General features: G+C 45.7%; 1 protein-coding gene across 1 annotated transcript in view; it reads left to right on the top strand.

Moving 5' to 3' along the window:
• Positions 1–21,321: 21,321 nt before the first annotated feature.
• The window catches only part of SLC15A2 (solute carrier family 15 member 2), a 66,083-nt gene continuing 60,131 nt past the window's right edge, over positions 21,322–27,273 (top strand). The window contains exon 1 of the mRNA XM_074828754.1: positions 21,322–21,442. Coding sequence (XP_074684855.1) covers positions 21,376–21,442 — 67 coding nt within the window. The 5' untranslated portion in view covers positions 21,322–21,375. The remainder of the gene's footprint in view (positions 21,443–27,273) is intronic.

Raw genomic sequence — 27,273 nt, 5'->3', positions numbered from 1 at the left:
CATGTTTGGGAAGGCTGTTAGTAAAACACATTCAGAAGGACTGGCTCCAGCCCCCTGGGACAAGGCCTGCATCTTTGTGACCATCACCTCCTTGTGCTAGACAAGGAGTGAAACCCCGCCACAGCTCCCTGCAGGCCAGCACCGCTTGTGTGGGGAGGCAGAGGTCCGGCGGAAAAGCCAATGTAATCCTGCAAAATGAAGTCACAGCTGGAGGCAACAGGCACATCCTTTGCTGGTGTAAATCATCATGACCTGATTGATTTTAGGGCTAGCCTTGGTATTGAAGGTGTTGCAAAAAGTTCCTTCGAAAGAATCTTTACAGAAATGTTCCCCCCTTGGTCTCCTGTTAACTTGCCTGTGATAATACATCTGCAGCGTGCTATCTGTGTGGACCTTGCTCACAAGAAAAAGAAAGGAGAGAGACTGCTGTTCATCTTATTGACTGCTTATTCACTTCTTTAAAAGTAATTAGGAGTTTAATCAGAGTTGCTATGGATTTTTGGGGGAATCTGTAATTAAAATCTGCACAGTCCCCTTGCATTATATACTTAACTTTCTCCCAGAGCTGCTCAAATATCTTTAATATTCTCACTTCCTCTAATGGAAACTGTCAAGTACCCCGACATAAAAATGAACAGCTAACAAAACCGCTGCAACAGGCTGCCAAACCCCAGCCCCCAACAGTTTTTTGTTGTTAGGGAAGGTCTGATCTGTGATAACAGCCCAGGCTGTAGGTTAACAGGCCTGATCGACTCCAAGCTGCTTTTTCTCTAATGAATAGAGATGTTTCTTTTCATCAGTGTAAAGAGTGCAGCGTATGGAGAGGGGGAAGGGAAGAAAAATGAAAAAAAAGCCGTCTCACTGCGTGGGGATGGAGCCAGTCTCTTGATAAGCTTTCAATTAAGAGCAGATTAAAATTAGGTTTATCTTCTCCTGAAAATGGCAATGACGTTAATATAATAATACAAGGTAATAACTTAATAACCCAGTTGGAAGTGACTCATCCACATTGGAAAGATCACAGTTTTGCTGCCTAGTTCTGAGGAGGTTAAGTGTGCCCGTCCCTCGTTCCTGCAGGTGTGCAGGCACCAGTGGGTAGAGACAAAGCTGGACAGTAATTCATGGCCTGGCTGCTTCTCCTCCCTGGCTGGTCCTCAGGACAGTTGGAACATCTACCTGCAGGGCTGCTGGGAGATGAGAGTTGGGTTGAGTGTGTCTGGGGACATGATTAAGGGCTCTGATTTGCGTTGAAATGCAATTCTCCTGATAATTAGTGTATTCCTGGAGGAAGATCTTCACCTGCTGGCAGGCATTGCATTTGGAGGGTAGCCAGGGTTAGCCCAGCTTTTTCTCCCAGCAGCAGACCTAACAGTGCTGCTTCTTCCTTAGTCCCTACCTGGTGGGAGGGCCCTGTGTGCTTGGCCCAGGCAACCAGCAAGGGACCAGTGTCGTCTGGTGGCCCCAGAGGACAGTGAGACGCTGGTCTGAGCCACAGGCAGGAAGAGTGTTTCCGTCCCTGTGAGTCCCAGTGTTCAGAGCAGCTGGTGCCCGTGTGTAGCCAGCTGTCACCACCACTCCCTGACACACAGCCCAACACAGGGGCACAGCCCTCTGATGTGGCTTTCTTCAGGTTGCCTCAGGTGTTGCCTGGGAGAATCAGTGAGATCTGGTCTCCTGGTCTCCTTTGTCTTTCCTCTTGCTCTAATGTTGGTTGAACTGCTTTTTGTGCAACATTTTGAGTTCCTTGGTGCTGTCCTTCACAGTTTAAGGTCACAGAGAGCTGGTCTGGCCTGTGTGTCTGAGTTTGTATTCAGACACTCAACTGCATTCAGATCTCCCTTGTAAGTGAAGAAAGTCTCTTTTCTTGACCACATCAGTTGAGCAATGTGTGTCTGAGCCTGTAGGTCAGTTTGGCAGGCTGGCAGCTATGAGAGAAGATTTTCTTCCCTGCAAACTGTCCCCAAACTACCTGTCCCCTCATCCCTACAGGGCCCAAGGCTTCCAGCAGCATCAGGAAAGTTGGTGCTTGGCCAGCTGGTTTGGAGGTGCATGTTGAAACCATGCTGACTTGGGCAACAGCTTCAGATCTGCCCCCCACAAGTTCTTCCTTGGCTCCTTTCTGTGTGCCACTGGCTTTTCCCAGTTTCTGAACCCAGCCTGGTCCTGGAGGAGTCAGCATTTCTCTTGCATGGTGCACAGAGGTGTAAGCAGAGCCTGAGGCTCCATTTTTCTAGGTACTCTATTAGCACATGGCTCCTACCCCCAAGCAGTTTGGTGTGACTGACAAGAGAGATTTGAGGTGCAGAGACGTGTGATGTGTCCGTGTGTAGAAACAACTGTTGAGGCTCAGCAGAATCCTCCATTGCCTGGACCTCACTGCTTACCCAATCCCATTGCTCCACCAGGGACAGGACAAGGTCCCAGAGGTTTGAGGTTCAGCAGCCAGTGTCTGGCATTGCTAGGAGAAGATCCAGGAATTAAAGACCCACAGCTGGTTGGTTGTTCCCTACTTCTCAGTCCAGCCCATCACATGCATTAAGGGCTATGAAATCTGCTGGCCTTAGAGGGAATTTATCTCCTCTGTTCAGGTAAAGGAAATAGATTTCCTCTGCCACAGGAGAGTGATAGCGAAAGCTGTCCTGTGCAGTGTTTGCTGCCCTGAGCTCAGGTGTTGACCCCTGCAATTAAGCCGGACTGTCACCCAGCAAGAGCCTGACTGAACTGGTGTCATGGGAGAGTGCAGCTGCTCATTCAGCTCATGTCTGGGTGAGACTGGATGATCTCAGACATGCCCTTTGGTTTCAGGGACAAAGCTGGTAAATCTGTTCCTGCAATCCAGACAAGGTAGCATTTTCCTACTCTTCCTGGACAGAGACTACATAAATTTATTTATGTCTGGGAAAACCACAGTCAGAAATATTTCTTAATTTTTTTAATGAACCCTCGCTTGAGATCATAGCAGTTCACTTTCCTTCTAATGTCTGTGATGCTTTGAATGCAGGATGCATGTCTGGTTTACAGCTGCTGGAACCTGTAATCCCACTGCAGATTTGGGACTGCTCCTGCAACGAGCTCCAAGTCTTATGCTTATAAAACCGTGTGGCTTTGTATTAAATCCCTGTGAGGGCCAGGAATCAGCCTCCCTAGGGCCTGACTGCCAGAGAGAAACCTTTGTAGGCACTTTGTCTATAAGGGCCCACTACCTGGAATTAGCCTTGATGCTCACCAGCTGTTTGATATCACTGCATGCTGGTCATTCTGCCTGAAGGGTTTTACTGTTAACACCAATCCATTACATCTCCTGCTGATCAGTGCTCCATTGTCAGACATGAGACAATGCCTGCTGCCCCCTTGGAGGGCTGCTCATGTTCTGTATCCTCTGCACACCCTGTGGAGTAGATGTGATATGGCTGATTTCTCACCATCCCTTGGCAGAAGTGACTGGTGCAAGATGATAACACCATACGTGGTGCTTAGCCCCTCCAAGAAGCTGAGTTGATCAGCCTTAGAGGGAGAGGCAGGAAGGAGCTGCCAATGCAAGGTAACCTCTGGTGTCTTTGGTTCCCTCTTGACTGGGTTTTTTTCAACTGTCCTCCGGATTGAGGAGATCTGATTTGGCTGGGGGTGATTTGCTCATCTCATTTCATGGGTCGATCAACACCGTAGCCTGTAACTTGTGTCAGAGAAAGGTATTTGTATCTGTGCCCTACATGGTGTTTTATGGAGGGGGCTATAAAACTCTTCCCTTGTCACAAAGGCTGTCATCTTGGTCCAGAACCTGAGGATTGAGCTTTACCCATGAGAAGTGATCAGACTAAATGGGTCATCTTCTCAGAGCACTCGACCTCTAAGTAATAAAGTGTAATGATACAGTAATTTTTAGCTGACAATGTCTAAGCACTTGAATGAGTTACCATGCTTTTGTGTGCTGGCCACTCTGTTATGTGCTGGAGATTTCCTGCGCTTTGGCGTTTCAGTGGCTTGCTTGTGCCCTTGAGTTTATTTAGCTGAAAGCAATGAATTAAAGCAGCTTTCTGGTAAGACAAACACTTACCTGTGCCCAAATGCAAAACCCTTCAGAGCAGTATTTACTCAAGTCTGACCTCTAATGTGAGCCTAACCCTTTACCTGTTGAGTTGAGTGACTCACTGTGATTGACTGCAGAATGGGTCTGCTCAGTAGTGCAGGTGCAGAGTGGACAAGTTCAGTGGTAAAGAAAGTGAAAAACAATAAGCAACTGAAGTAACAGGGAAATGTCAGCCTGGAGAAAAAAGACCAGATTTCTTTCCCTTGGGCTGTGTTTTTTCCATCCATAAAATGGAGTGTGTAGGACTCTTATGGTCTCAAAACTCTAGCTTTAATTCCATGGAGAGTGACAGCACAGCAGTGATGTGGCCATGACTAACCCAGTTCTTTCTGGTTTCCCCTCTGCCACTCTTGGTTGTGCAGCTGGGGATACTAGAGTAGGAAAAGAAATGGCTTGAAAGCAATTAAACTGGGAAGTAGTTAGATCCTCTGTAATAGCCTTAGGGAGAGGAGAGCAAAGGAAAACAAGAGAAAATGGGGAAAGGAAAGGAGAGGGAAGGAAAGGAAAAAGGAAAAAATGAAAGGAAAAAGAAAAAATGAAAGGAAAAAGGAAAGGAAAACAAGGGGTTTCTCAGGTGTGAAAAGGACATTGCATGAACTGCATGAGATGTGGCATCAACACCATTTGTCCATCCTGCACTGGCCATTGGGCTCAATTCCTTTACCCTGCTCTGGTTTGATTTTGAAGGTCACTCAGCACCCATCTGGGATCAGGAAAAAGTGTCCCTCATTCCTGTGTTTTGTCTGAGGTCATGCTCATCAGGTTGCTTTTCACCACTCATTGTATTGGTGACTTGGTTTCTCTGTGCAAGAACTTGTGGTGGCAAAAGAAGAGGGACGGTGCTGGGACCCCATTTGTCCCCAGATTTGTGTCTGACCTCATGTGTCTCTTTGCACCAGAGTCTGTCACTTCAGTGCTTACTGGGGTGCACATCTGTTAGAGGAGCTGCCTGTGTTGAGAGGGGATGAGATAGGCTTTGTTGCTGATACTCAAGGCTAAACTTTGTAGCCTCTGCAGTACTGTTTGAATGCGCGTCTCCCTCAATTGCTTGAGATAATGAAGGCAGCAGTTTCTTGTTTGGATTTACGCTGCTTTAGAAGGTTAAGCTGTGGGCTGCTTTCAGGTACTTCTGTGTCCCATCATCCATGTCCCATGACAGCAGATTTGGTAAGTGCCTGCTTAGCTGCATTTCCCTCCAGATACTTACCAGTACAATAACTGCATGAATTTGTTAACAGTGTCAGAGGAAAAGAAAAACCATGGGGTATTTTGCAATGGGAGTCTGATTTTTATTGTAACAATGATGTACGCTGTTTTCTTGAGCTTTGGCCTGTATTATTTTGGCCTGATTTTGAAGCACTTGTTTTTTAATAGTTTTCCATTGCCTGACACAGGAGGCTACTTGTAAAATTGTAAGAGAGAAATTCAAATATTGCACTCTATAGAAAAATAAGACATCCATGTTGCACATCATAAACAGGGAAAGTTAGCCTTTGACAGCAGGAACAAGCTTAGCTGATTGTGGGTGTTTCTGAGGATGCTTTCTAGCTTTGTCCCCTCTCAACAGCATAGTCAGGACTGGACCTCTTACATGAGTGTGTGAAAGGTCCTTGTCTTTATTGCTGAGTGGCCAGGGCTAGCCAACATGGATAACTGTGTTCAGTGTTTGAAAAACTGTGTTTATTATTGTTGGAAAAAAGTAATTCCCCTTCTGACAGTGAAGAAGGTGTGATTTGTAAATAGAAGTCTGGAAGCGGTGCTGTGGCTGTAGATACAGGGAGGGTTTGACAGAAATGCAGCACAGTTGGATTACGTATGTGTTGGTGTGCGGGAGCAGAACAGCCCTGTCAAAACGCAGACTCTGTTTGCCAGAGCCACTGCCCTGGACAAGACACTGCAGAAAGCAGATACTGCGTAAAATGGCTCATGTACCATAATTCCCAGCCATGCTTACTAAGGGGGAATTCTCCAAATTATGTGGGACTGGAAAAACATGCCTAACAGCTTCATCTGATGTAATTGCAAACATGAAATATCTTTATGAAAAGTATCTTACATTGGCCATGTTGTACATACTGAGATGCCTACTAAGGCTCGTTACACAGGTCATGGCTGTTTTCCTTTGAACAGATGATATTGGCTTGTATATAGAGACTGATGTTCTTTCAAAGGATCTCCACTCATCTGGCAAGCTTTTGTGGGATTTCAGCTCTCAGGAGACTTTGCTCTTCTCTGATCTCCCACCTGGGGTTTTCTTTGTCATTAATTTCCTCTGGAACAGAAGCACCTGAGCTGCAAACTCAGATGCTAGAGGAGCATTTAGGAATGTGCCACTTGCCCTGAGTTCCTGCACTTCTCCCTGAGCGTCTTTGGCCACAGTCAGAGGCAGGCTCCTGACCACGGTGGACACACACCTATCCCAGCAATACTGTTCTTTTTTAGTTATTCTTATTTTTCTCTCCCACCACTTTGCCACCCCATCTCTGTGCTGAGAAGTCAATTGAGGACATACCTTGGCCTCTTCCCTAATTTGAGCCTGGCATCATCTACAGGCTGGATGTAGAGAGGGCAATGAGCAAATCAGGTACTTATCCTGGCTGCCAGTTTATGCAGCAACACCACAGGAGAAACCTCCCTTTCTTAAATATAGGATTGTCACGGTAACTGCAGATATGCTGGATCATCCCTCACAGCACTTATCTCCCTGATGCGTGCAGCCGGCTCCCTGCCCTGGGCCTGGCCACTACTTAGTCAGGATATAGATGTTTAGTCTGTTTTAATTTGTTCCTCACAAATCAACCCCAGAAGCCTCCCAGCCATTTCTACTGCCTTTCTCCCAGTGCTGTGCAGTTTGTTGATACCCAGCCTGCTGCTGGGGATTTAAAAATTTATATGTGAATTTTTAAGCTAGCAGCTCTCTGCGCTGAGCTCTTGGAAAGCAGCAACTGAAGGCTGTGACACGCAGGGAGGTGTACAGGGAGGGGAAGCTGGAAAAGGGAGGAAGATCCACCGTGATGCTTGCTGTCTCTCCCTGACCCCATTGAGGACCTGCTCAGAGCCCATGCCTCATTTCGAGACTGTCACCTCAGTCATTGGGGAGCTGCTGGAACAGGCTGGGAACAGGCTGTGCTGGTGCCAATGGCGCTACACAAAAAGGCATTCACAAATAACGAAGCTCTGAAACACCCTGAGCAAAAGTGTCAGCAGCTTGAATTGGGGTCAGTTCTGCCAAGGAGAGAAGCAGGCTGGGCTGGAGGAGCAGGGAAGAGACCTCGCCCTCTTCTGCCTGGGTGGGGGAAGGGGCCTCCAAGGCAGTGGGGAGCGAACTGCTGCCATGGACTGTCCCTGGGAAAGCTGGGCTCTGGCAGGGGCCTTAACCCTGCCACAGATCTAGGTCTGGGCACCCTGGTCTTCTTCACGTCTCACGTAGATACCCAAAAAAGCATTCTCCCAGCCGCCCAGCTTGGCTTTCTGATGCTGCTGTAGCCAAACAGATGCTGCCCACAGACCAGCAGTTCATGAACCCTCCTGACTGTCTGTGATGCCCTGAGCAGCCATGGACAAGTTGCTACCTTGCTCTGTGCCTCAGTTTCCCCTTTTTTATAACAGGATAAAAATGCTGATCTACCAAGGGGAGGGAGGAGATGAGGAAGGATGTTTGTGTCATCATGGCTGTCCCTGCCTGGGAGCTGCTGCTCCCAGAGAGTGAAAGGAGATTGATTTTGAGACTAAGGCAGAGGATACTTGCCTTTGCCATTAAACTAGTGGCTGGCTCTGGCCACATGATGACATCTCTCCATGCTGTATTTTAAAACAGGAAGGCAGATCCCACCAGGTCCAAGCGGCACCAAGGGCTTTTTGAGCTTAGCTCTGTACCAGCCAGTCTGTGGTCCCCATTTGAAAGTGTTATGCCTCTGACTAAAGGAAGCTCTTCAAGTCAAGTCATAAGGACCCACCACAGCAGGGTATGTAAAACATTGGCTTTCCACAGGCTATACTTGCTTCATGAATCAACTCTGAGGGAACAAGGTAAGACTTTTAAAAGCTGTACTGAGTGGGAGCAAAGCCTGCCCCTGCCTCCCTGGTATTTAATAGCAACTGAGCTGCTAAAGGACTTTGCTGGCAAAATTTCTCTGTAGTGCAGTACCTAGGGTTGAGCCACCAGTGTTACCTGCTCTGAAGACATTAGATGCAGACCTGAGGACATGCGGGATGTAGTGTTGCTGTTCCCCAGACTGGAATGGTTAGCAAGTGTGCAGATACCAGCCGGATGTGTGTTCAGGGTTATTACAAGCTCAATCACCAAATGCTGTCTCCTGAAACCCTGGGACTGCTTTGCAGCAAATTAAAGAAGAGAGCAGCAGCCCATAAACTATTTCACTGGTCAAAGTGGGGAAAACAAATTAAAATGCCTATTTTAGCACAGTGAGACAGCTGTGCTCTTCTCAGGGCAGCTCCTTAGAAGCCACCAATCGATGCCTGATGGAGGGGAAAGCATCTGACCTAGCAACAGCCAGTTAGCCAGAAGTGGAGGGGCTGTTAATGCTTGCTGTTGAGGAAATCTTTGGATGACAGCTTGGCAAAGACCAAGAGGCAGATATGAGCCCCAAACACTCCCAACTAAGCAGTGTCAGGTGCTTTTCATGGGTCTGTCCCATGCTAGATGAGAAGGGGCTGTGACCTACACAACAGGGCTTTTTAGGGCTCAGTGGCAGTGGACATCAGATGTTCAGTGGGATTTGTTCACTGTTGGTTGTGACTGAGTTACCATCAGCAGAGTGAATCTGGGGAACTGGGTTTCAGGAACACTCTTCAGCTGCTTCCCTGCAAAGGCAAGCAGCTGCTTAAAGAGCCTGTCATGGTTTTTAAGCAGTACAGACGTATTATGTATATCATGTTACTGTTAAGCCTTGGTGCACTCTGGAAATGTCTGGCATTCTTATTCTTCTGTTAGCAAAATGAGGTTTAGGAAGTTTAAGTGACCAGAATCCCAATAGGTTTCTGCATGAGGAGAAAATGGAAAGGTAGGGGTGTTGTCAGGCCTTAGCACAGGCATTAGAAGTGATGATTGGATGTTCTTGATTGTGCTTGTTCTTTATTTCTAACATAGTTTTCATAATAGAAACAAAATTGGAAATTAGAGAAAATGTCACTTCATGTTAATAGATCACAAGAACCAAGTCGCTCAGAGGATGTAATCCCTCCCCATACATGTACGTAGATGCTGGGTGTGTTTAACTGTTTCAGCAGCTGAAATACTGTAGGGGGATTCTCAGTGCTTTCTTTTAACCCCTTGCTTGTAGTGTTTTATATTTCACATGAGATGATTGAATTAAATTAAACCTCACCAACTCTAGGGTGAAGTTTCCCTTGGTGTTTAGGAGTATACACTTTGGAATAAGTTCAGCCTGTGATATACATGTTTTTGGGTGCTCCTGGGCTATTCTTAGGTGATCCAGAGCTGATAAAAGTTGCTCTGTTGTCAGCAGGTTTTAGTTTGCCAAGCAGTGTCTACCTGTCTCCTGAAAAAGTTCTTATGGATCCACAGTCAATAAAAGGTTGCAAATGATAGTTATAAAGTGCTGACTGCTTCAAGACAAAAGTATAGTTCCTTTCCTTTTCCAGGTGAAAAATTGTCTCAAAGATGAAGTGATTTGCTGAAGGTCCCTCAGAAAATGTAATGCAGAGACAGGAGATGAACCCAAGTCACCTGACATCCCACTTGATGCTCTCAACACAAACTGCCTGCCTGCATTATGGGAAACTTAGCAAGAAATATGGGTAATGAAGCTGCCCAGAAGAATGAGTCTGCTGCTATACAGCAGGTAATCCTTTAGACTTAAGAAATGGCATAACTTGTAAGGAAGAAGTTTACAAAATATGTCATCTGAAGACACTGCCATGTTTAATGCATTTGGTGCCAATGATTTGCTTTCCCTTGCTATACTGTTTACAGAGCAGCTGGTGCAGAGCTGTTGAGCTTGCTATTGAAGATGAAAGGCTGGTTGTTTTTCAAAGCCCTTTGTGCCTCTTTGCTCCTAACTGGAGCTGTCAGTGCAGATGCTTTTTATTTCCTTTATCATTGGAGGTCTGAAGTCCCTTCTCTAAAGATTTCCTCAATTCAAAGGAAGATATTCTTTGCTCTTAGTCCCAGAAGACCTGGAGGGTCTTTGCTCTTTTGTTTGGGCTGAAGACTCCACAGGCAACGCCAGTGCCTTAGGAGGACTGCTGAAAACCTTTAACCCCCAGACAGCCAATGTCCCATCTGAAGTCCTTTGAAGGTATGAGGAATTCAGTCTGTTGTGCTCATTTCTGTGGCCTGGGAATGAAAACAATCTTCTTCAACTGTATAGATGCAGTGAACATTTTCCAGTAATTATTAATTAGTGGTGTTTATAATGGTACATAAAGGATGGAGCTTCCCCCCTCAAAACAGCCATGGAGAGCATGTGTTAGTTACTGTACAAACCCCCACAAAGAGACGCTCACTGAAGTTCTTAAAAAGCCAAGTAATCAAGGCAGCAGAATCTTTCCTATTTCAAAGCTGAGGCACTGAAGCTATGGGAGGTCAAGTAATTTGTCCAAGATCATGACAGGAAGATGAGACACAGCTGAGAATTGAAACCAAGGTGCTGCTTTGGTACCTTAACAACCTGATTTTCCTCTTGTGTGCCATCTCTCCTGCACCAAAATAGGCTGAATTACAGGATTTTCTCTCATATAGTCTGTCAGCTGGTGGTTCTGGTACTTTGGTGGGGGGGCTATCTTAGAAATCTCTCTGATCTTAAATCTGGATGATCTCATGGTTTTTAAAATGTTCTACCCAATGAGTTTCTCTCAGAGCTGCTCTAACTGGTCCTTAATGGCAGTCTGAAGGCCAGTCCCTGCAATGCCTGTTCCAAGCCCGCAGCCTTCCCACCCCTCCTGCACTAGCAGGGTTATCCATCAGTCACACCAATGCTCCTAAATGGCTACGTTGCCCACCTGGAAAGCAGTCCATGCAAATCTCCTAACGAAGCTGTACTGAAAAGAACTAGATCCTGAGTGTTCTCCAAAGCTCTCCCCATCAGTGTGTTCAAGTGACTTCTGACTGATGAAATGCTCTTCAGCTAAATGGGCTTTTCATCTGTAAATGTGTTTTCTGTAAATGATTCATAAAAGTGATTCCAACTGGTATTTTTCAGGTTGCCCTGTAGAGGCAACTGCAGGGCAGAGAGGATCTGCAGCTGAGCTGCTTGTGAGTTGTGTGGGGCTGAAAAGCCCATAGCCCAGCCACTCTCAGCTGAATGAGAGAGAAACCATCCCAAAGTCGCAGTGTTCACAATGGCCAGTCGCAGAGCACAATGGCTCTCTTTGCTGAGCAGTTTGAACACTGAGCAAAGGGTGAGTCAATACTGAGTCTGCTGAAACCAAAGGAGGAATGCCTTTAGATACATTTCCAGTTTCAATGTTCTCCGCTTATCAGAAAGTGATGGCACCTGGACACTGGGAGATTCAAGCAACTATCTGCTTGTTCACATAAAATGCTTCATTCCTGTTTTATTTCTTGGGATAGTGTTTACACAACAAACCACATGCAGAATGCACACAAACTTCTTGCTCCTGTGCATCCACACATGAGCTACTTCTTTGCTGTTAGTGATTACCCATTAGAGAATTGAGATTAGGACAACGTGAGTGTGAGGAGGGCAACATTGCTGCCAAAGAAAACTTGTGTCCTGCATCTCAAGTATCAGGTCACCAGAGAAATGTGTAAAGAGTAATCAGAATGCATATGGCTACCACTGAAGGTGACTGTCTCTTAGTAGTGAATGTAGTTCTTTTTGTTGTATTTGGCCAAATTGCACAATATCAGTGCAAAAAACATTCCCAAACCCAAAAGACTAGACTAGCTTCAGTCACACACACTGTGCAGAACTGGAAAGTTAATGTGAATCTTTTAAAACCTAGAGCATTGCCCTCACTTTGTTTTCTCAAACAGCTTGATCTGAGAATGGCACAAATTCTCTACCTGATTCTGTTACCAACTTTGCTGATTTCTATTTTAAAAAAGGTTTTGTTGATTTTTATTTTGTAAATTTTAACCTCTTCAAAAATATCCCAAGTGCACTGAATATGTTCTCTCCTGCCATGGAACCTGTTTGGCTTAATAATTAAGAGATTGATTGCCACCAGCAACAGGCATAAAAGTTTAAACTGTACATAACTGTTCTCTGTGCTAATGCAATAAAAGTGGGTTTACTTTTACAGAGGTAATTTTAGCAGCAATCTAAATCAACACACTGTTGATGATCAGACAAATCTTCCTTTAAAGAGAAATGCAGCACAGGTGAGCTAGTTAGTATTATGGGCACATTATTGTCTTTACTTTCTGCAATCAGCTTTTATTCATGCTTTTACAATAGGTGTAAATTTTTATATTTCCTTAGGCAAGCCAAAGAATGAACTGAACTTCTAGAAAATTACTTAAAATAGGCTATGGTGATAAGAAATAGACAATCTTGTACAATGTGTAAAAGGTCAATGGATTAGAGTGCTGCGTTCTGCAAATGGACAGCCCTGCTATGCTGGGGCTGGCAGTCAGGCAGCTGAGAAAGAAAAGCTTGACTGGGGCGGGTGTTTGAAGTGTGGTGGGGTGTTTTCTGTATGGATGTGTGTTAGGGAATTTGGGAGGGGAGAGGGAGTATGGTGGGGAAAAATTTCTGTGGTATGAGGCATAGCCAATGGGTGAATGGTGTCTGAAAGAGGAATCATCTTGGGTGGGGTTGGAGGACTTGCTCCTGTGACAGATCTGGGCTCCCTCAGCTCTGCCTTATCCTCATCCCTCAATCCCAGGCTGCCCTCAGCCATGACCAGGTGTGGGAGAAGTGAGGGAGACCAGGGAAGTGGCTTTGTACCTTTGTGTGATACAGTGACACACACCGTGGAGAGAAGAGCAACACTCGAAAGCTCTGGGTTTGATGCTCTCAAGCAGTACCAAAAACATAGGGTAGCCAGTTTTATTTTCCTGTTGTCTTGACAATGTTGCTTTAAAAAGTTGAAAGAAATCACTGAGATATTGCTGGGATAAAGTTTCATGAGTGCTCATGGCATGAAAAAGCTCGCTGCTCCACGTGACTGCTGCACTGGCTGAAACGCAGCATGATGGCAGCTCATATTTGCACTGTTTCCAAGGGTGGAGCTTTTGTTTTTCCTGTTTTCTAGGTCCTGCCAAAGGAGCCTGGGTGGGTCAGTCACAGGACGCTCATCATGCCTCTCTCTGGAAACTCTAAATGGATTTATACTTGGAGTTGATTTGACTTATATTTTACTTATATTTTATCAGGAGTGCAATTCCTGTTGGCTCCAAGGAGAATCTGTTCAGCTGAACATCCAGACATGTTAATTATTATCCTTTCTGCTCATTTGATGAATAGTGCCTTGCCATCTTCTTCCAAAACAAGACCACTGTTGAATCAGTTTGAATGCTACATGCAATGTGTTTCTCCCACCTGACCGGGGACAGCTGTTCTTTGTGCAGGGCTGCACTGCAGAAAATGCTGAGGTCCTGAGGCTGACCTGTCTCAAATAGGAGTCACTGCCCTGTGTTTTCTTTTCTGTAATCTTTCAAACCACCCTCCCATTTGACTGCTGTTTTGTAAACTCTCATGAAAGTTGGTTGCAAAGTGCTATCATTGCAATTTTCAAGCAAAAGGAGAGAAATGGTTGTGGCAGATTCAGTGCAGTATAATTGAAGGCAGTGACATGCATTACGTTATAGTTGGCCTTTTTATCTCTGGTCCTTTCGGTTTTTTTATGCATAGCAAGATGACAATAAGTCAGCTTAGGTTGACTGCTCCTTGCCTGAAGGGCCATCCCAGTGTATCAAGAGATGGCTATGTGATGGCCTCCTGTACAGTTTGAATGTTAAGCCTTGTATGTTTGCCAGTCTGGAAGATTCTTCATTAAAGCAGTTCTTATCGGTGCAAGTTCAGATCCTATGGTGGAAACAGCCTCCTTTGCAACCAACAGGGATGGGCTGAGCCATGGCCTGGTTTTTAAGGCCTGATCAAGCTTGCAGAGTAACCCATCTCCCTGGGCAAGAGTAGGCTGCTCCTTCTTGAGCTGCTTAGTCAATTTGGTTCACTTGGCAATGGTAGGATGGGTGTAGCAGCCTGGCTTGCCTTGTCCCGGAGAGCTGTGTCTCCAGGGACTCTTAAGTCATCTTTTCTGCAGTCAGTGACAGATGAGACTGGCTTTGATATCTGCTTGTTTTTTCCTTGGGGTCTCAAATGGAATCAGTAATTTATTTTAGGTGGGCTGCTGGAGGGCTGCTAAATGGCAGTGCAATTGCATTTTGATACCAGTGGGTAAATCCAGGGCTGATTACCTTACCCATCAGCTAGAATGAGCATGGAGACTTCCACAGCTGATGGAAAGGGAAAGACCAGGCACAGAGAGTCTGTGGATCAATGGCCTTCCACATATTGAAGAACAGAGAGGCAAATCCATCCATCAGCTGATAGTGATAGCCCATCACCATGGTTCTGGAGTGACTTGAAGGACGAGCATTCTCCAACTGCATGCTGGAAGCAGAAGGTTCAATGAAGTGAGCTTCTGTTGTATGCCCTGATGCCAAAGAACATTTATTTCAAGAGCAACCCAGTGCTAGCAGTGATGTCTCGTATCATATCCTTTGGGGCAGGTGCTTGGCTCTGGTGCTCTATGTAAGCCAATCCTTTGGTTTGCCTTCCTTTTTGGCTTTCCTTTGCCTTCTCATTTCTGGCTCACCTTGGTTCATCACATGTCAAATTACTTCCATCCTTGCCGCCTGCCAGGATGGGGCATGGGCCAAAAATACACTAGAGCAGAAGGTATGGCATGCATAGCCTTTCACTGGCCAGATACAGCTGTACAGTCCAAGCCTGTTGTTCCAAAACTCTTTCCTTAGCCTGTGAGCAGGCAGGGAGCTTGTTGCCTTCAATGACTCTTTTGCCTAAGAAGGTACTTTGTGACTTATCCCACAGCATGGTGTTAAGTGATGCAGACTTGCTCCTCCCCAGGCCATCCCTCAGCCTCTGATGGAGAAGAGAAGCTGCTCGCTGTGCTGTCTAAGCTGTGTTTGGCCATCCTGCCATTTGGGCAGACCTGCTGCCCTTCGCTGGCTTGCACATCAGTACCAACTGCCTCAGGCAACCACCCAATGCATCTGCCACAGTTTTACAAAGCAGCCACAGCTTTCATTGGCAAGGCCAGATTCATCCGTTCTGCCTGAATGGGGCTGACCACCATCTGGCAAATCTCTGCACCACTGGGATGTGTGGTAAAGAGCAAGGGACAGAGTACTCCAGTAGCATCACTGTAGAGCAGGGTTTAGTCACTGTAAGCAATGGCTGTGCCCTGATGTGGCTGCTTTTGACCTTTGAGCTAGAATGAGTCAGACTCCTCCCCCATTTAAAACCACTTGGATCCACAGTGTCTAGCAGAGTCATGATATCTGTCACATAGGCAGTTTTTTGGGTGCCTATGGCTTCACTTTCAGTGGTGAGTGCTCTCTCCATGGAGAAGTTTGCTCTGGCAGCCAGCATATAGCTGAGGTATCTGAGAGTCTGCCTCAGCAAGGGAGGGCTGGATGGGGTAGGTAGGTGGGGCAGATCTGGCCCATGCAGGTGGCAAGTAGCCATCCTTTTCACTTTGCCCTTCCCCAGCAAACACAACCCCAGAGCTTGTCCTTCTTGGCTGGCTGGTAAATGAGCCATATTTACTGAAGAGGCAGCAGAGGCAGTATAAACCTGTATTGCCAATAACTTGCCTCACCGCATGTGCTTTGTCCGTGCCAGTGCACCACGAGCAAGGTGAAGTGGTAGGAGAGTGCACTGGCAACGAAGTTAAGCCCAGAGGGCAACTGAGCACCACCCAGCTGCTTGCTCACTCCTTCCCCATCAGGGATGGGGAGGGAAAAAATAGAGCTAAAGACTCAGGGATTGAGACAAAGACAGGGAGGGATGATTTACCAGTTATGGTCACAAGCAGAAGACAGACTCATTAGGGGAAGAAAAAGAACATCTATTTAATTTGGACATCACCACCACCACTAGTTTACCAATCAAACAGAGTAAGACAGTGAGAAATACAACCATGTCTTTAAAACACCTTCCCCGCACCCCTCCCTCCTTCCCAGGCTCAGCCTTGCTCCCAATTTCTCTACCTCCTTCTCCTGAGCAGTGCAGGGGGGAAAGGGGTGGGTGTTGCGGTCAGTTTGTCACATGTTTCTGCCACTCCTTCCTCCTCAGGGGGAGGACTCCTCACACTCTTACCCTTTCCATGTGTTTCAGTCCTCCCAGCAGCAGACTGCTCCAGCATGGGCTTCCCTCAGAGTCCCGGCCTTCCATGGACACAGCCACCTGCTCCGGCGTGGGGTCCTCCACAGGCTGCAGGTCGGCATCTGTTCCACTGGTGACCTCCATGGGTGCAGGGCCCAGCCTGCTCTCTCACCACGGGCTGCAGGGGGGTCTCTGCTCTGGCAAATCTCCCCCCCCCTCCTCCTTTACTGACCTCAGTGTTTGCACAGGTATTTCCCTCACTCCTCCACCTCTCTGTCTCAGGTTCCTCTTCTTAAATACTTTATCACAGAGGCACAACCACCGTTGCTAATTGGCTCAGCCTTGGCCAGAGGCGGGCCTGACTTGTAGCCAGGGGAACTTCAAGAAGCTTCTCACAGGAGCCACTGCTGTAGCCCCCTCCCCTGCTACCAAAACCCAGCCACACACAAACCCAACACAGCAATTAGACAACTCTAGTTAGACAGCTCTAACAGATCTGGGAATGTAAATGGTGTTAGAGACTCAGAGGTGCACATTTCCACCCCACCAGAATGTCTGAGATTTAGAAAATATTCCTATTCTGAAGCAGAACAAGGTGCCTGCATTTTGAAACGAATGAAAACTTGAAAAACATGGCTTGAGTCAGTCTAAATGTTTTTGTCATGTTTTATTTCAATTGTGAGCTTTTACTATGTGTTTGCAGATTTTTTAACTGTAACAACTAAAATATTTGAAATTATATATTTGAATAATTTTGAAAGTTTATTCTCTCTCATTTCTTATATAAAGACAATCTTCTCAGTTCCCTTTCCCTGCAAGCCCACAGTTTTCACCAGTTTAAGTGAATCCCTACTTCTTGCTTAAAAAAAAAAAAAAAATCAGTTGGTATAATTTAAATCTGCTTGATTTAATTAGAAAGAGCTTTTTTGAAGATGCAAAGTCAGGGAGTTTATCTCTCTAATGCTAAATGATGGCAAAGAGGTCACCACTGGACATAAAATCAACCCCAGAACTAGTTTTTCTTAGCTTCTAGATCAGTTTTAAATGCTGGTAATTCTGTCTTTCGTTTGAGACAGGAAATAACAGTAAGAAGCTTCATAAAGCACCTAGAAATTATTTGATAGTGAGACATCAAACAGAGATGCACATCCACATGTTTTACAGTCCTAACTGCAAGCAAAGACATTATCTACTCATTCACTGGCAGTTGATTCCAAATCCCTGTGAACAACTTTAAGAAAATGTGTGTTCTTGAGTTTTGCCCTCAGCTAAGTCTCACCTCATACTAGGCCTTGTAGCTACTTGACTAATAATGTGAGGCACAAGGGTACAAGCCACCTGACAGCTTAGCACCACAGTAAATCTAATCACTCCTTGCAGCATGTATTGGTTTTTAACTAGACTTTGCTCCAGCTCTGTGTCCCTAGCACACAGAACTGTCTCATTGGTGAAAATCCACTGAAATCAGTAGAGTTACACTCTTACATCTGTGGATCTGGTCCTACAGGCTCCTCTTGGTCGTCTGCAGCCGTGTATGCCGTGCCACAGCTTCAGCCTGGTGTGTGACCTGCCACTGGGCAGGACGATGCTGGCATATTAAAATGTCAGGATGTATACATATTCGTATGAATTTTGATGATATATGGTACCTGTATTTGTTTGAACAGTTCAGCTTGAGGAGGGTTGAACTGCGGTGCAGAGGAAGGAACCCTGTCTGGCCAAGGTACAGGAGAGGAGATCTCTGCCATGATAACAAACCACACCAATTACTCAGTTAAACCCCATCTTTAATCAAGACAGTCAATTTAAGAGGTCCTTGGGATTTTTTAAAAAGGAGGCACTCCTAATCAGTGCAAAGGGAATTGCTCCTGTTTATTCCAGGGTTGAAGTTGCCCCCAAATTTGCAGATGTTAATTTTGAAAAAGAGAATCAATCATTAGTTTTTAATAAAGAACTTGTTCCTTAGGAAGTGGGGGGAGGTACTGAAAGCATTTCCCTGTACAGTTTAGAGTTCATTAGTGCACTGATCAGGGAAAGTGTGCAAGAAAAGTGCAGTCAGATGAATATTCCTTATTTAACCTCCGAATCAGTAACTCAGAAAAAAAGCAATTTCTTCTAAAACTGAGTTCCAGGTGACTGCCTTTTATCCGAACTCCATTAAATTATTCCCCTGCTAAAGTCTCATGAAACAGGCTGTTTGCTCCAGCAGCCGTTGACTCCCTGAGATCATTTTGAAACCTAAACATTCTGGTTTTATTAATAACGACCTATCTTCCACCCTGGTGATGTGAGGGGCTTGAGGAAGGTGTTTGTGTCTAGGTGTCAACTTTCCGCATTGAATCCCTGTGTCTTCACTGGCGTGGGGACAAGGCTGGGTGAGCTGGTTCTTGCTTGTCTCCCTGGCTGTGGGTAGCACTCGGGTACAACAGAAAGACATGAGAGGTTCTGGCAGCGGTGCTACCTCCAACTAAGTCAAGAGGCAGTGTCCTCAGCCTCACGCTCACTGCATAAGCTTGTAGCTAGATCCGTTTCACCCTCATTCCCACCACAGTGTCTCAGCAAGGTCGCCTCTCTTCAGTCTCAGTCATGATAATTTCTTCCTTTTTGGTTGCCCCATGTGATTCATCTCCAGGGTTTATTTCTGTGTGGCAACCACCAGACATAATTTTTCTACAGTCTCCTGTTTATTCTGGACTTACACACTGCAAGTTTCCTACTCAGCCCTTTTTAAAAAACACAGATTTATTTGGTTTTACTGACTCTGGTCAAAGTAGCTGTTCTGAAATCCCATAGGGATGTAGCATTAGGGGTAGACAGATGTAATGAGCTGGGGCTGCTCTGCATATGAACTGCAGCTGGCTGAAAATAGCCTTGACCTTTTTATAAACTGAAGTATTGTCCAGCCCTGTTTTAACTGACCTGGCATATTAATGTGCTGAGGCGACTGGGCAGGAGAACTGCCTCAGCGTTTCCCAGGTGTGTTTGTTTGGGCCATGTTTGCCTTGACAGATTTCTTCCCGTGCATGAACTCTGAGGCAGAATGAATATTTTATAAAGCTTTTTATATCTCCGTCTATGATTTTTACGGCAAATTGAGCTCCCCTCATGTTGTATTACTTCTTTTCCTTCCTCTCCTTGGTGACCTCGCAGTCATCAGTGCCTGAATTCCTGCCTTTGCATACCTCACTTTCTCTCTCTGCTGTCTCTGAGGAGGGCTCCGTATCCATGACCCAGCGTGTGTGGCTTTGATGCTAGTTACTGGGGTCTGAAGGGCACTTGACATGGCTTGAGCAGCCTTAGGCCTATCTAGGTGTGTAGAAGACCCCAGAAGTCTGGGATTCCCTGCCAGGAGCAGCAGTGGGAACTGCAAACTTCTTGTGGGCCTTTCAGGCTCCTGCCTCCATGCCAGGGAGCATGGAAGCCCCCACACCCCAAGGGTTTGCAGGGTCCTCCCTGTGGAATTGAGCTGGGTTCCCTGAGCAGCCAGATGGTGCTGAGGTCTGGGGACCCTAATGTCCTCACTCAAGTGCAGTCCTGCCAACACCCAAGGAGGAGATTCTTCCTACCAAACCATTTTACTACAGGTTTAGCTCCACAGACAAGGCAGCTCATCCTGATTCTCACCAAAATAGGTGAGAGGAGAATCAGGCTCTTAATCTCAAGGGATCCAATGGCATTTTATCATGTCCTCTGAATTATTCTGTCACAAGCATCTTGAATGTCTGGTTTATCTCCTCCAAAATGATCAGTACACTGCTCATCAATCAGCCTTATTTAACAACTAACATGCTGCAGGTAGTTTAGCAACCTGAGCATTTTGGCTGAAATAATTGCATTCTCTGGAGTCCTGTGCCTGGACTGGGAGGGAACTGCTGGTGCCTTTGAAATACTTGGGTGCTGTGGGGATGGGGGCATGGGATGCCTGCGTAGATGGCCAGCTGGCCACCTATATCAGGCTCTGTCCTTCTGCAGCATACCAGCTCTGGGGAGCAGCAAATTTCACTTTTACAGTGGATTATGAGGGCAAGGCTGAAGAAAGTTAAAACTTCTTTTCTCTTAATTCTTTCAATTAAAGAACCCAGGTTACTTTGCCTTAGGAATACAGCTCTACCTGCCTGGCTTGCTCCTACTTCACTGCAAGCTGCACTTGAATGGCAAAGTGATTCTTGTATGTGTAGAAAGTGGCGGTGCCTGAGAAGTGTTCAGCACTCACAGGAGGACTGGCTTTTTGGAGAAGCTGAGTAGTCAGCGAGTCAGCGAGTTTCCCTCCTGCTTGCTATTCACCAAAGCCTAAATCTAAGTTTAGGCATTAAGCTGAATATAAACTCTTGAAAACATACGGCATCAATTCTGACTGCTGATCACTTTTGGTAAGTTGGCTTGATACAGCCAAATCCTTTGAGTTGCTTTCTATTCCCCAACAGGGAATGTGAAAAAAGGAGGAAGCTCTAGGGCTGGGAGAGACCAGCTCTGGCCAAACTAGCTCCAACATGATTCCTGTTTTAGCTGTTATCTTCCTTCCCACTAGGCCCAGCTGTTTCTACAGGAACCCTGTTCTAGAGCACGTGCAAGTCAGAAAGAGACCCCACCAATAACTCTACACTTACAAAGGCACTGAGCGGTACAGAAAATATGAAAGACTCCCCTGAAATACATGAATGATCAATTAAAGAGTTAATGAATCCTCAAGAAGTTTGCATACAGAAATCAGAGAGGGGAGGTTCAGCAGTACATTTCTGTGGCCAAACCCACAGATGAAGATTAACTGAAAGCCTTCAGGGACAACAAATAGAACAATGTTACTGTGAGGCCAAGAGCTTGTTTCACCATTTGTTCTCTGTCCGTCACCATGGTATACGAGTGCTGCTGTGGATACAAGAAGAAATAACCTTATATTCATTCCCTACATTCATCGCAGATACATCCTGAAGTTTAAACAGTTCATAGTGCTCTTTTTTTGTATTGGACCACTTCACTGCTTCCTCCATGGAAATCCCTCCATCTGGGGACACTCCACCAACACGTTTCTTTGAGACTTGCTGCAGATATTTCCGTAAGTAACGTGCTTTGATTGTGTTCCTGTTCTTTCTGCGTTCTCTGGCTGGGAGTGCTTGAGCAGACAGATGTCGTGTGAGGAATGTCTGTGGGAATGGGCTGTTTTGGGGCAATTGTCCAAAATATCCATGAAAGAGCTTCAGAATGAGAGTTGTAGAAATCTGCACTGCAAACCTGTTTCTAAGATGTATGCTCATCCAGGTGAAAAAGTCTGAAGTGTACGATGTAACCTATGCGTCCCGTTGTGCCTGCTTATATTGCAGATTACTAATGCCGTCGAAGCACCTGAAACTGTTTGCAGAAACTACTTGACAAATAGTTCTGAAAAACAAATAAACCTAAGAAAAAACTACCTCTGTTCATATGGGGAAAAAAGCAAAAGGCAGAAAATACAAGCTACTATTATTTTTTGTGAATTAATCACCCATCTCCAGATCTGACAAAATAACTCAGAGGAGGCTGGAGTCTCTTTTTGCTCTATTTTCAGCCAGTGCTGGAAGCAAAAGTGCCAGAAATCTCTCTGCAAAGCCTGTTCTGATGAGTTTTCCAGCCAGTTTCATGAATCAAGTTGGTTTGGATTAACTGTGAATAAGCCCTTGGGCAGAACTAGCAAATCATGGGTTCATTGATCACAGACACTTCTGTGCACGAGGTCTGACCCAACACTCAATAAAGGCAATGAGAAACCTACTGGGGCAGCTTATCCGATAGCTGTGGAGCCTCTTTGTGGTTCTCTCCAAAGCAGCTGGAGTCAGCTATTCCCAGAGACTGTAAGCTGGATGGGGCTGAATTTTGCTTATGGTCCATTCACCCAGTTTATGGGGGTTTGCATCAGGACCAGGGAGAAGTTCTCTCCACCATACACTGCTCGTTTAAAAAACTGGTGTAGCAGTAAGACCTAGTAAGAATCAAGCTCGTCTTTTCCTCCTGCTGCTCTGCTGCCTTGTTTCCCAGCAGTATTTAACAGGGATGGATGCCTGCTTCTTCTGGGATTGTTTAACTGTGGGGACAGTTTCAGGGCTGTCTCTGGAGGCTGTCTCCACAAGTAACATGTTTTTTAAGTTATGCCCCTCTATTGATCCCCTGTCTGAACAATTTCCAGTGGTGCCTGCTCTGAGCCCAAAGGTGTCTGCAATCAACCCTGTAACAATATTCGAGGAGAACACTATTTTAAAAGGCTGCCTCTCGTGAAGTGTGCTGTGTGTTTTGAATGTGACAGGCTACATGAGAGGACCTGAAACAGAGACATTTAAGAAAGCTTGGGAACTTTTAATCCTTGAGCCTGAGCCCATCCTCGCTTTCTGACTTTGCTTTGAGAGCCTCTGATTCAAACACACCCTTTTCACCTCGCATCCAAGCCTGGAGCAGACCATATCCCCTCTCCAATCCAGAGGAGGCCAGAAGTCTTAAAAAATAAAATTCCATCAGAAGCTTTTGCCTCAAAATGGGTTCTCCAACATGGTAAGAATGACTGATCTTGTGATATTTCATAATGGTGGAAATCTTGTGAGACTGTCTCCTACACTGCTTTGAAATGCCCTTCCCTGTGCCTGGGTTCCTCCTGTACACCCAAATCCCAGCCTCAGTTTAAGCTAAGCAGAAAGTTGCAGCCACTGCTTTAAGACTTAGATAAAACCTTTCATACCCCTCAGCATCTCAAGGACATTTCAAAAATAGAAGATAAAATATCTACAGAATTAAGCATGGGAAGAACTCTGTTTGAGATGAGGAAGAGTGTGAGTTAATGAGATTTGGGTCTTCACCAAGTAATTATGGGATAATTAATTTAATGACATACATCTGTGGCCTCAGCTGAGCTATGCTTGGATGGTGATGGCGAAAGGGAGTTGAAAAGTCAGCGTGTCCCACTGGTCTGTTTGGGCATTGTTACTGTGGGGGTTGGGTTTGCTGAATGCTCCTCAAGAGTGGTGTGTCAGCCTTATGGCACAGGGGTTAGTAGCTGTTTCTCAGATTTGTGTGTAGCACAACAGTGCTGTTGTAGTGTAATTGCAGCATGCATAAGAGCTGCTTGCTCTCTAGCTGTTTCTTATTATTCTGTTGCCTCCTGGTTGTATTTGCTATGCTGCCCTTGAATGGAAATACTGTGAGTTCTCAGTAGATGGGGTATCCTGAGGTCTTGGGTGGCTTTTTTTCTGGCTTATGGGCACAACTGGAACATGTTTGAAGGGCTGATTTGTGTCATAAAGAGGGAGAGAATATAGGTTTCTGTGTTCCTCTTTTATCACAGCTTGACAACATCTCCTTGCCTTGTACTCCTTCTGAAGAATGAAAGAGTTAATGTATTCTCCAGCATCTTTATCGTTTGTGCAGAATAATCACTGTTTTAAAGATGCCTGCCTTGATATCACAATGTAATACTCTGCCTGACTAAACACTAAAAAACATCGAGAATGATCATTTCATTTGAGGCATCAATAACTTAGGACAGCTGCTCAGAAAATGGCAAAGAAAATGTTTTTTGTGTTAAGTAGCTTGCTTTGCTTGCCCTACAAGCTCCAGCTGAGGCTCATGGGGGTCAGATTTTCTGGAGGTGGAAATTTGGTGTTGAATGTCTGATGGGGCATTGGGGCTATAAATTCTGCTTGTGAGGCTGTATGAAAAGGTAATATGCGTGTTGAGAAGTAAAAGCGCTAACTGAACAATCATCCAGGAGTTGGGGGCCCAGTTCTTGCTTCTGCGGCTGGTTTTCCGCACATCCTTGGGATGGTTGTTTTTTCCTTGTCCTTATAATTGCTGGACCAGTCTTGCAGTAGGTGGGAAAGAGTAGAAGAGGTTGGATCTCCCATCTGCTTCTTCAGGTGGTCTGGACAGCCCTGCAGCTGGCAGGGTTTCTGCCTGGAGTGATTTGAGTCAATCAAGAGCCAAGGCAGCAGGGCACTGTGATCCCTATGGCCGTGTGGGCTGTTGCTGTGCTCCCGAGCAGCTGTGGCACCAAACTGTGCTTGTGGAGCCAGATGCTACACTGGAGATGGGACTTGGAGGGAGCATCCTCGAGGCACTGGTTTTCCTTCAGAGCTTTTCTTTTTGAAGGTGGCTAGTCCTCTGTCACTTCTTCCCAGCCTGGTGGCAAAGTTACTTGTGCTGACAGCCCTCAATTTGGAGGCTGATGCAGGAAGACAGGTTGGAGTGAGTCTGTGTTTGAAGGGGTCTGTGCTGATGAAGGTCAGATGCTATTACCACAGGGGCAGTTAATTGAGGGGGTATCAGTAGACAGCATGTCATCTCTCTCTAATTTTCCTTTCCTGCCTGTTATTTAATAAAACTATTGAGAGGAAGGCTGCATTAACTTTATTTTTATCTTTAATTCTGTGACTGCAGTAAAAACCACTATTTAAGAAGTCACTGAATACAGGATAGAATTGGTTCTGTAATAATAATAATAACTTGTTTTCCCTCTTTGAAAATAAATATGGTCCTTAGTAGAAAGATTTACCCATTGCTGGCAGTCAATCAGCCAGGACAATTTGAGCTCTGAGCACTTGATTAGAATAACTTTAAGGAAAATTGCCTTCCTGAATCAAGTAAGGATCCATTAACCTGATGAAACAGGGTTTGCTTATCTGAGAGGTTAAGACTCAAAACACAGCCTGGGCTGCATTAGATGAGGCCTCTTTTAGAATGGCATAGAGACAGAAAGTAATAAAAACACCATCTGTCATGTCTAGTCAATCAGATCTAGTATAAGAGAGGAATTATTCCTCTGACTTTACTGTTATAAGATCGTCTGTTTGTTAACAATAGGAAGTGTCAGGAATGCTGAAAACTGGTTTTATTCCCTCAAATTATTTCTAGCTGTCTTTATCTTGGAGATAATGAATATTAATCTGAGTTTATACTGCAAAGAAATATTTCTAGATGAGTACAATGCTAAGGTATTCCATGTTGAGTCTCTTTAGTGATTTATTGTTAGAGGTAAAACTAAATGGGAGCTGGAGGAAAAGTGCCATGTACACTTTGCTTCTGAAAGTGATTATTTCTGTAAACAAATCTCTTGCAAGTTGCTGAGCACTCAAAGGTTCTTTGAAATCAGTTGAATATATACCTCTCAAGTGGCCCTCTGCATCTTAAAGGACTGGCATGGCTAGATCTTCTCATGTAGCCTAGGCATAGCTGGAGGTCATGGAAAAGGGGACTGTGTTTTTTTGGCGTGGATTTATTAAAGCTAATAGATGTTGTCACTAATGGGTTTCTCTGTCAGTGAGTACCAGTGTGCTCTCCTCTGTTTACTAAGGACTATAGAGGAGCACTTGGAGACATTTAAGGCTGAATGACAAGCAGTGAAGACATGCCAGCTATGGGCACAGGAGATGGAAGGGGTGGTGGAAAGCCTATACCAGCATATCCCCGGCACTGCTGCTCATCAGCTGGGGTGAAAACACCATCTCCCCTTGTCATGCACCACAGATGAGACCACAGTGGATATAACTGACCTGAATGGGCACATCTTCATCATCTAGCAACTTTTGCTGTAGCTGGTACATGCCTATGCTACCTCACAACCCATGTGTACCATTCCCATCTTGCTATTGCAGCTGATGAGCTTATCCCTGTTTTCCAGGCAGACATCCTCTCCAGGGAAATAGGTTTAAGAAAACAAGTGCTGAGACTAGTGAAACCTCTGCTAGGTCTGGGCATTTTGCTTTGCTCGGATACAGATTGGATTGGCTGCTGGTGAGTAATAAATATAAAGAAGGACCTGTGATAGCTCACCACAGGAAGATACTGGAAACCTGCGGAGGGTTTGTACCCTTACAGTGTACGAAGAACTGCTTAGAAATAGATTAGGAAAGCAGAAGGGCTGGAGGTGAGTGTAGTAGCCTGAAGAGTGAATGTGGCTTAATTTGACTTCATTAAACCTCCTGCTGTTGTGTAGGACTCACACTCTGAGCCTGTGTCTGCAGTCACTCAAAACACACGGGGCTGGCTCTGCTCCTGGTGAAGCCAGCAAGGCACTGGTGGCCTGCGGGTGCAGCGAGAGTAACGTCTGCCGCTGCCTGCTGCTTGGGCGTGTGCCGTGCTGCTGCCCTGCATGTTCAGCACCGCTCTATAGCTTCTGGGTGGCCACAGGCTGGAAAACACCAGAGGTGGTTTTTGTGTGCCCATGGGAAAAAACATTTGTGTTCAGGGTTGCTGTTTGCACAAGTGAAGCATGCAGAGTGTTTGCAGGTATGTGATGCAGGACTCAGCTGTTGCGTGATGGGCACAACTCCATGCAAGATCCCAGGAGGAAGGAGACAGTCTGGGAATAGAAAAGGAGGGTTAAAGCAAGTGTCTGATTCAGTATTTGATCATAGCCAGAAGATGCGTTCCAGTCAAGCTACTGAAACAGGAGAGTTTCTTTCTGGAAGAAAGGCATGTTGAGCAGAGGGAAGTTAACATGTGCTGGGGCGGGTGGCATCTGGGAAAGGCTGAGCACCCCTGGTCCCACTGATGTCAGGTGGATCAGTTGCCACTCAGCTCCTAGGAAAAGTGGACTTCTCTGGGGGTGTTAGCATAAGGAGGAAGAGGCACAGATTAGTTCTTCATTCTGTGCAAGTATAACATTTCTCCCCACCAAACTCAGAGGGGATTTGCCACAAGTGCCAGTGGAGAGCAGACTGCCCTAGGCAGAGGATGGTCAGGACAAAAGAAATTGTGCTACAAAGTGTCAGGGTCCCTGGAGACCCAAAAACTGTATGTTTAGATCAATGTTTAAAAAGAACAAAAAAGGTCTCTTAATTCTGTGCCAGTCCCTCTGGGACCTGATGCAGCGAAAACCCACATGACTGCACGTCTTGCTGGAGCTGGTGAGAGCTACTCACACTCACT

This window comes from Strix aluco, chromosome 6 (assembly GCF_031877795.1).
Source record: "Strix aluco isolate bStrAlu1 chromosome 6, bStrAlu1.hap1, whole genome shotgun sequence".
In the NCBI taxonomy this organism is placed as follows: domain Eukaryota; kingdom Metazoa; phylum Chordata; class Aves; order Strigiformes; family Strigidae; genus Strix; species Strix aluco.
The sequence above is the reverse complement of the archived record's forward strand: the minus strand, read 5'-3'. Positions and strand labels throughout refer to the sequence as shown.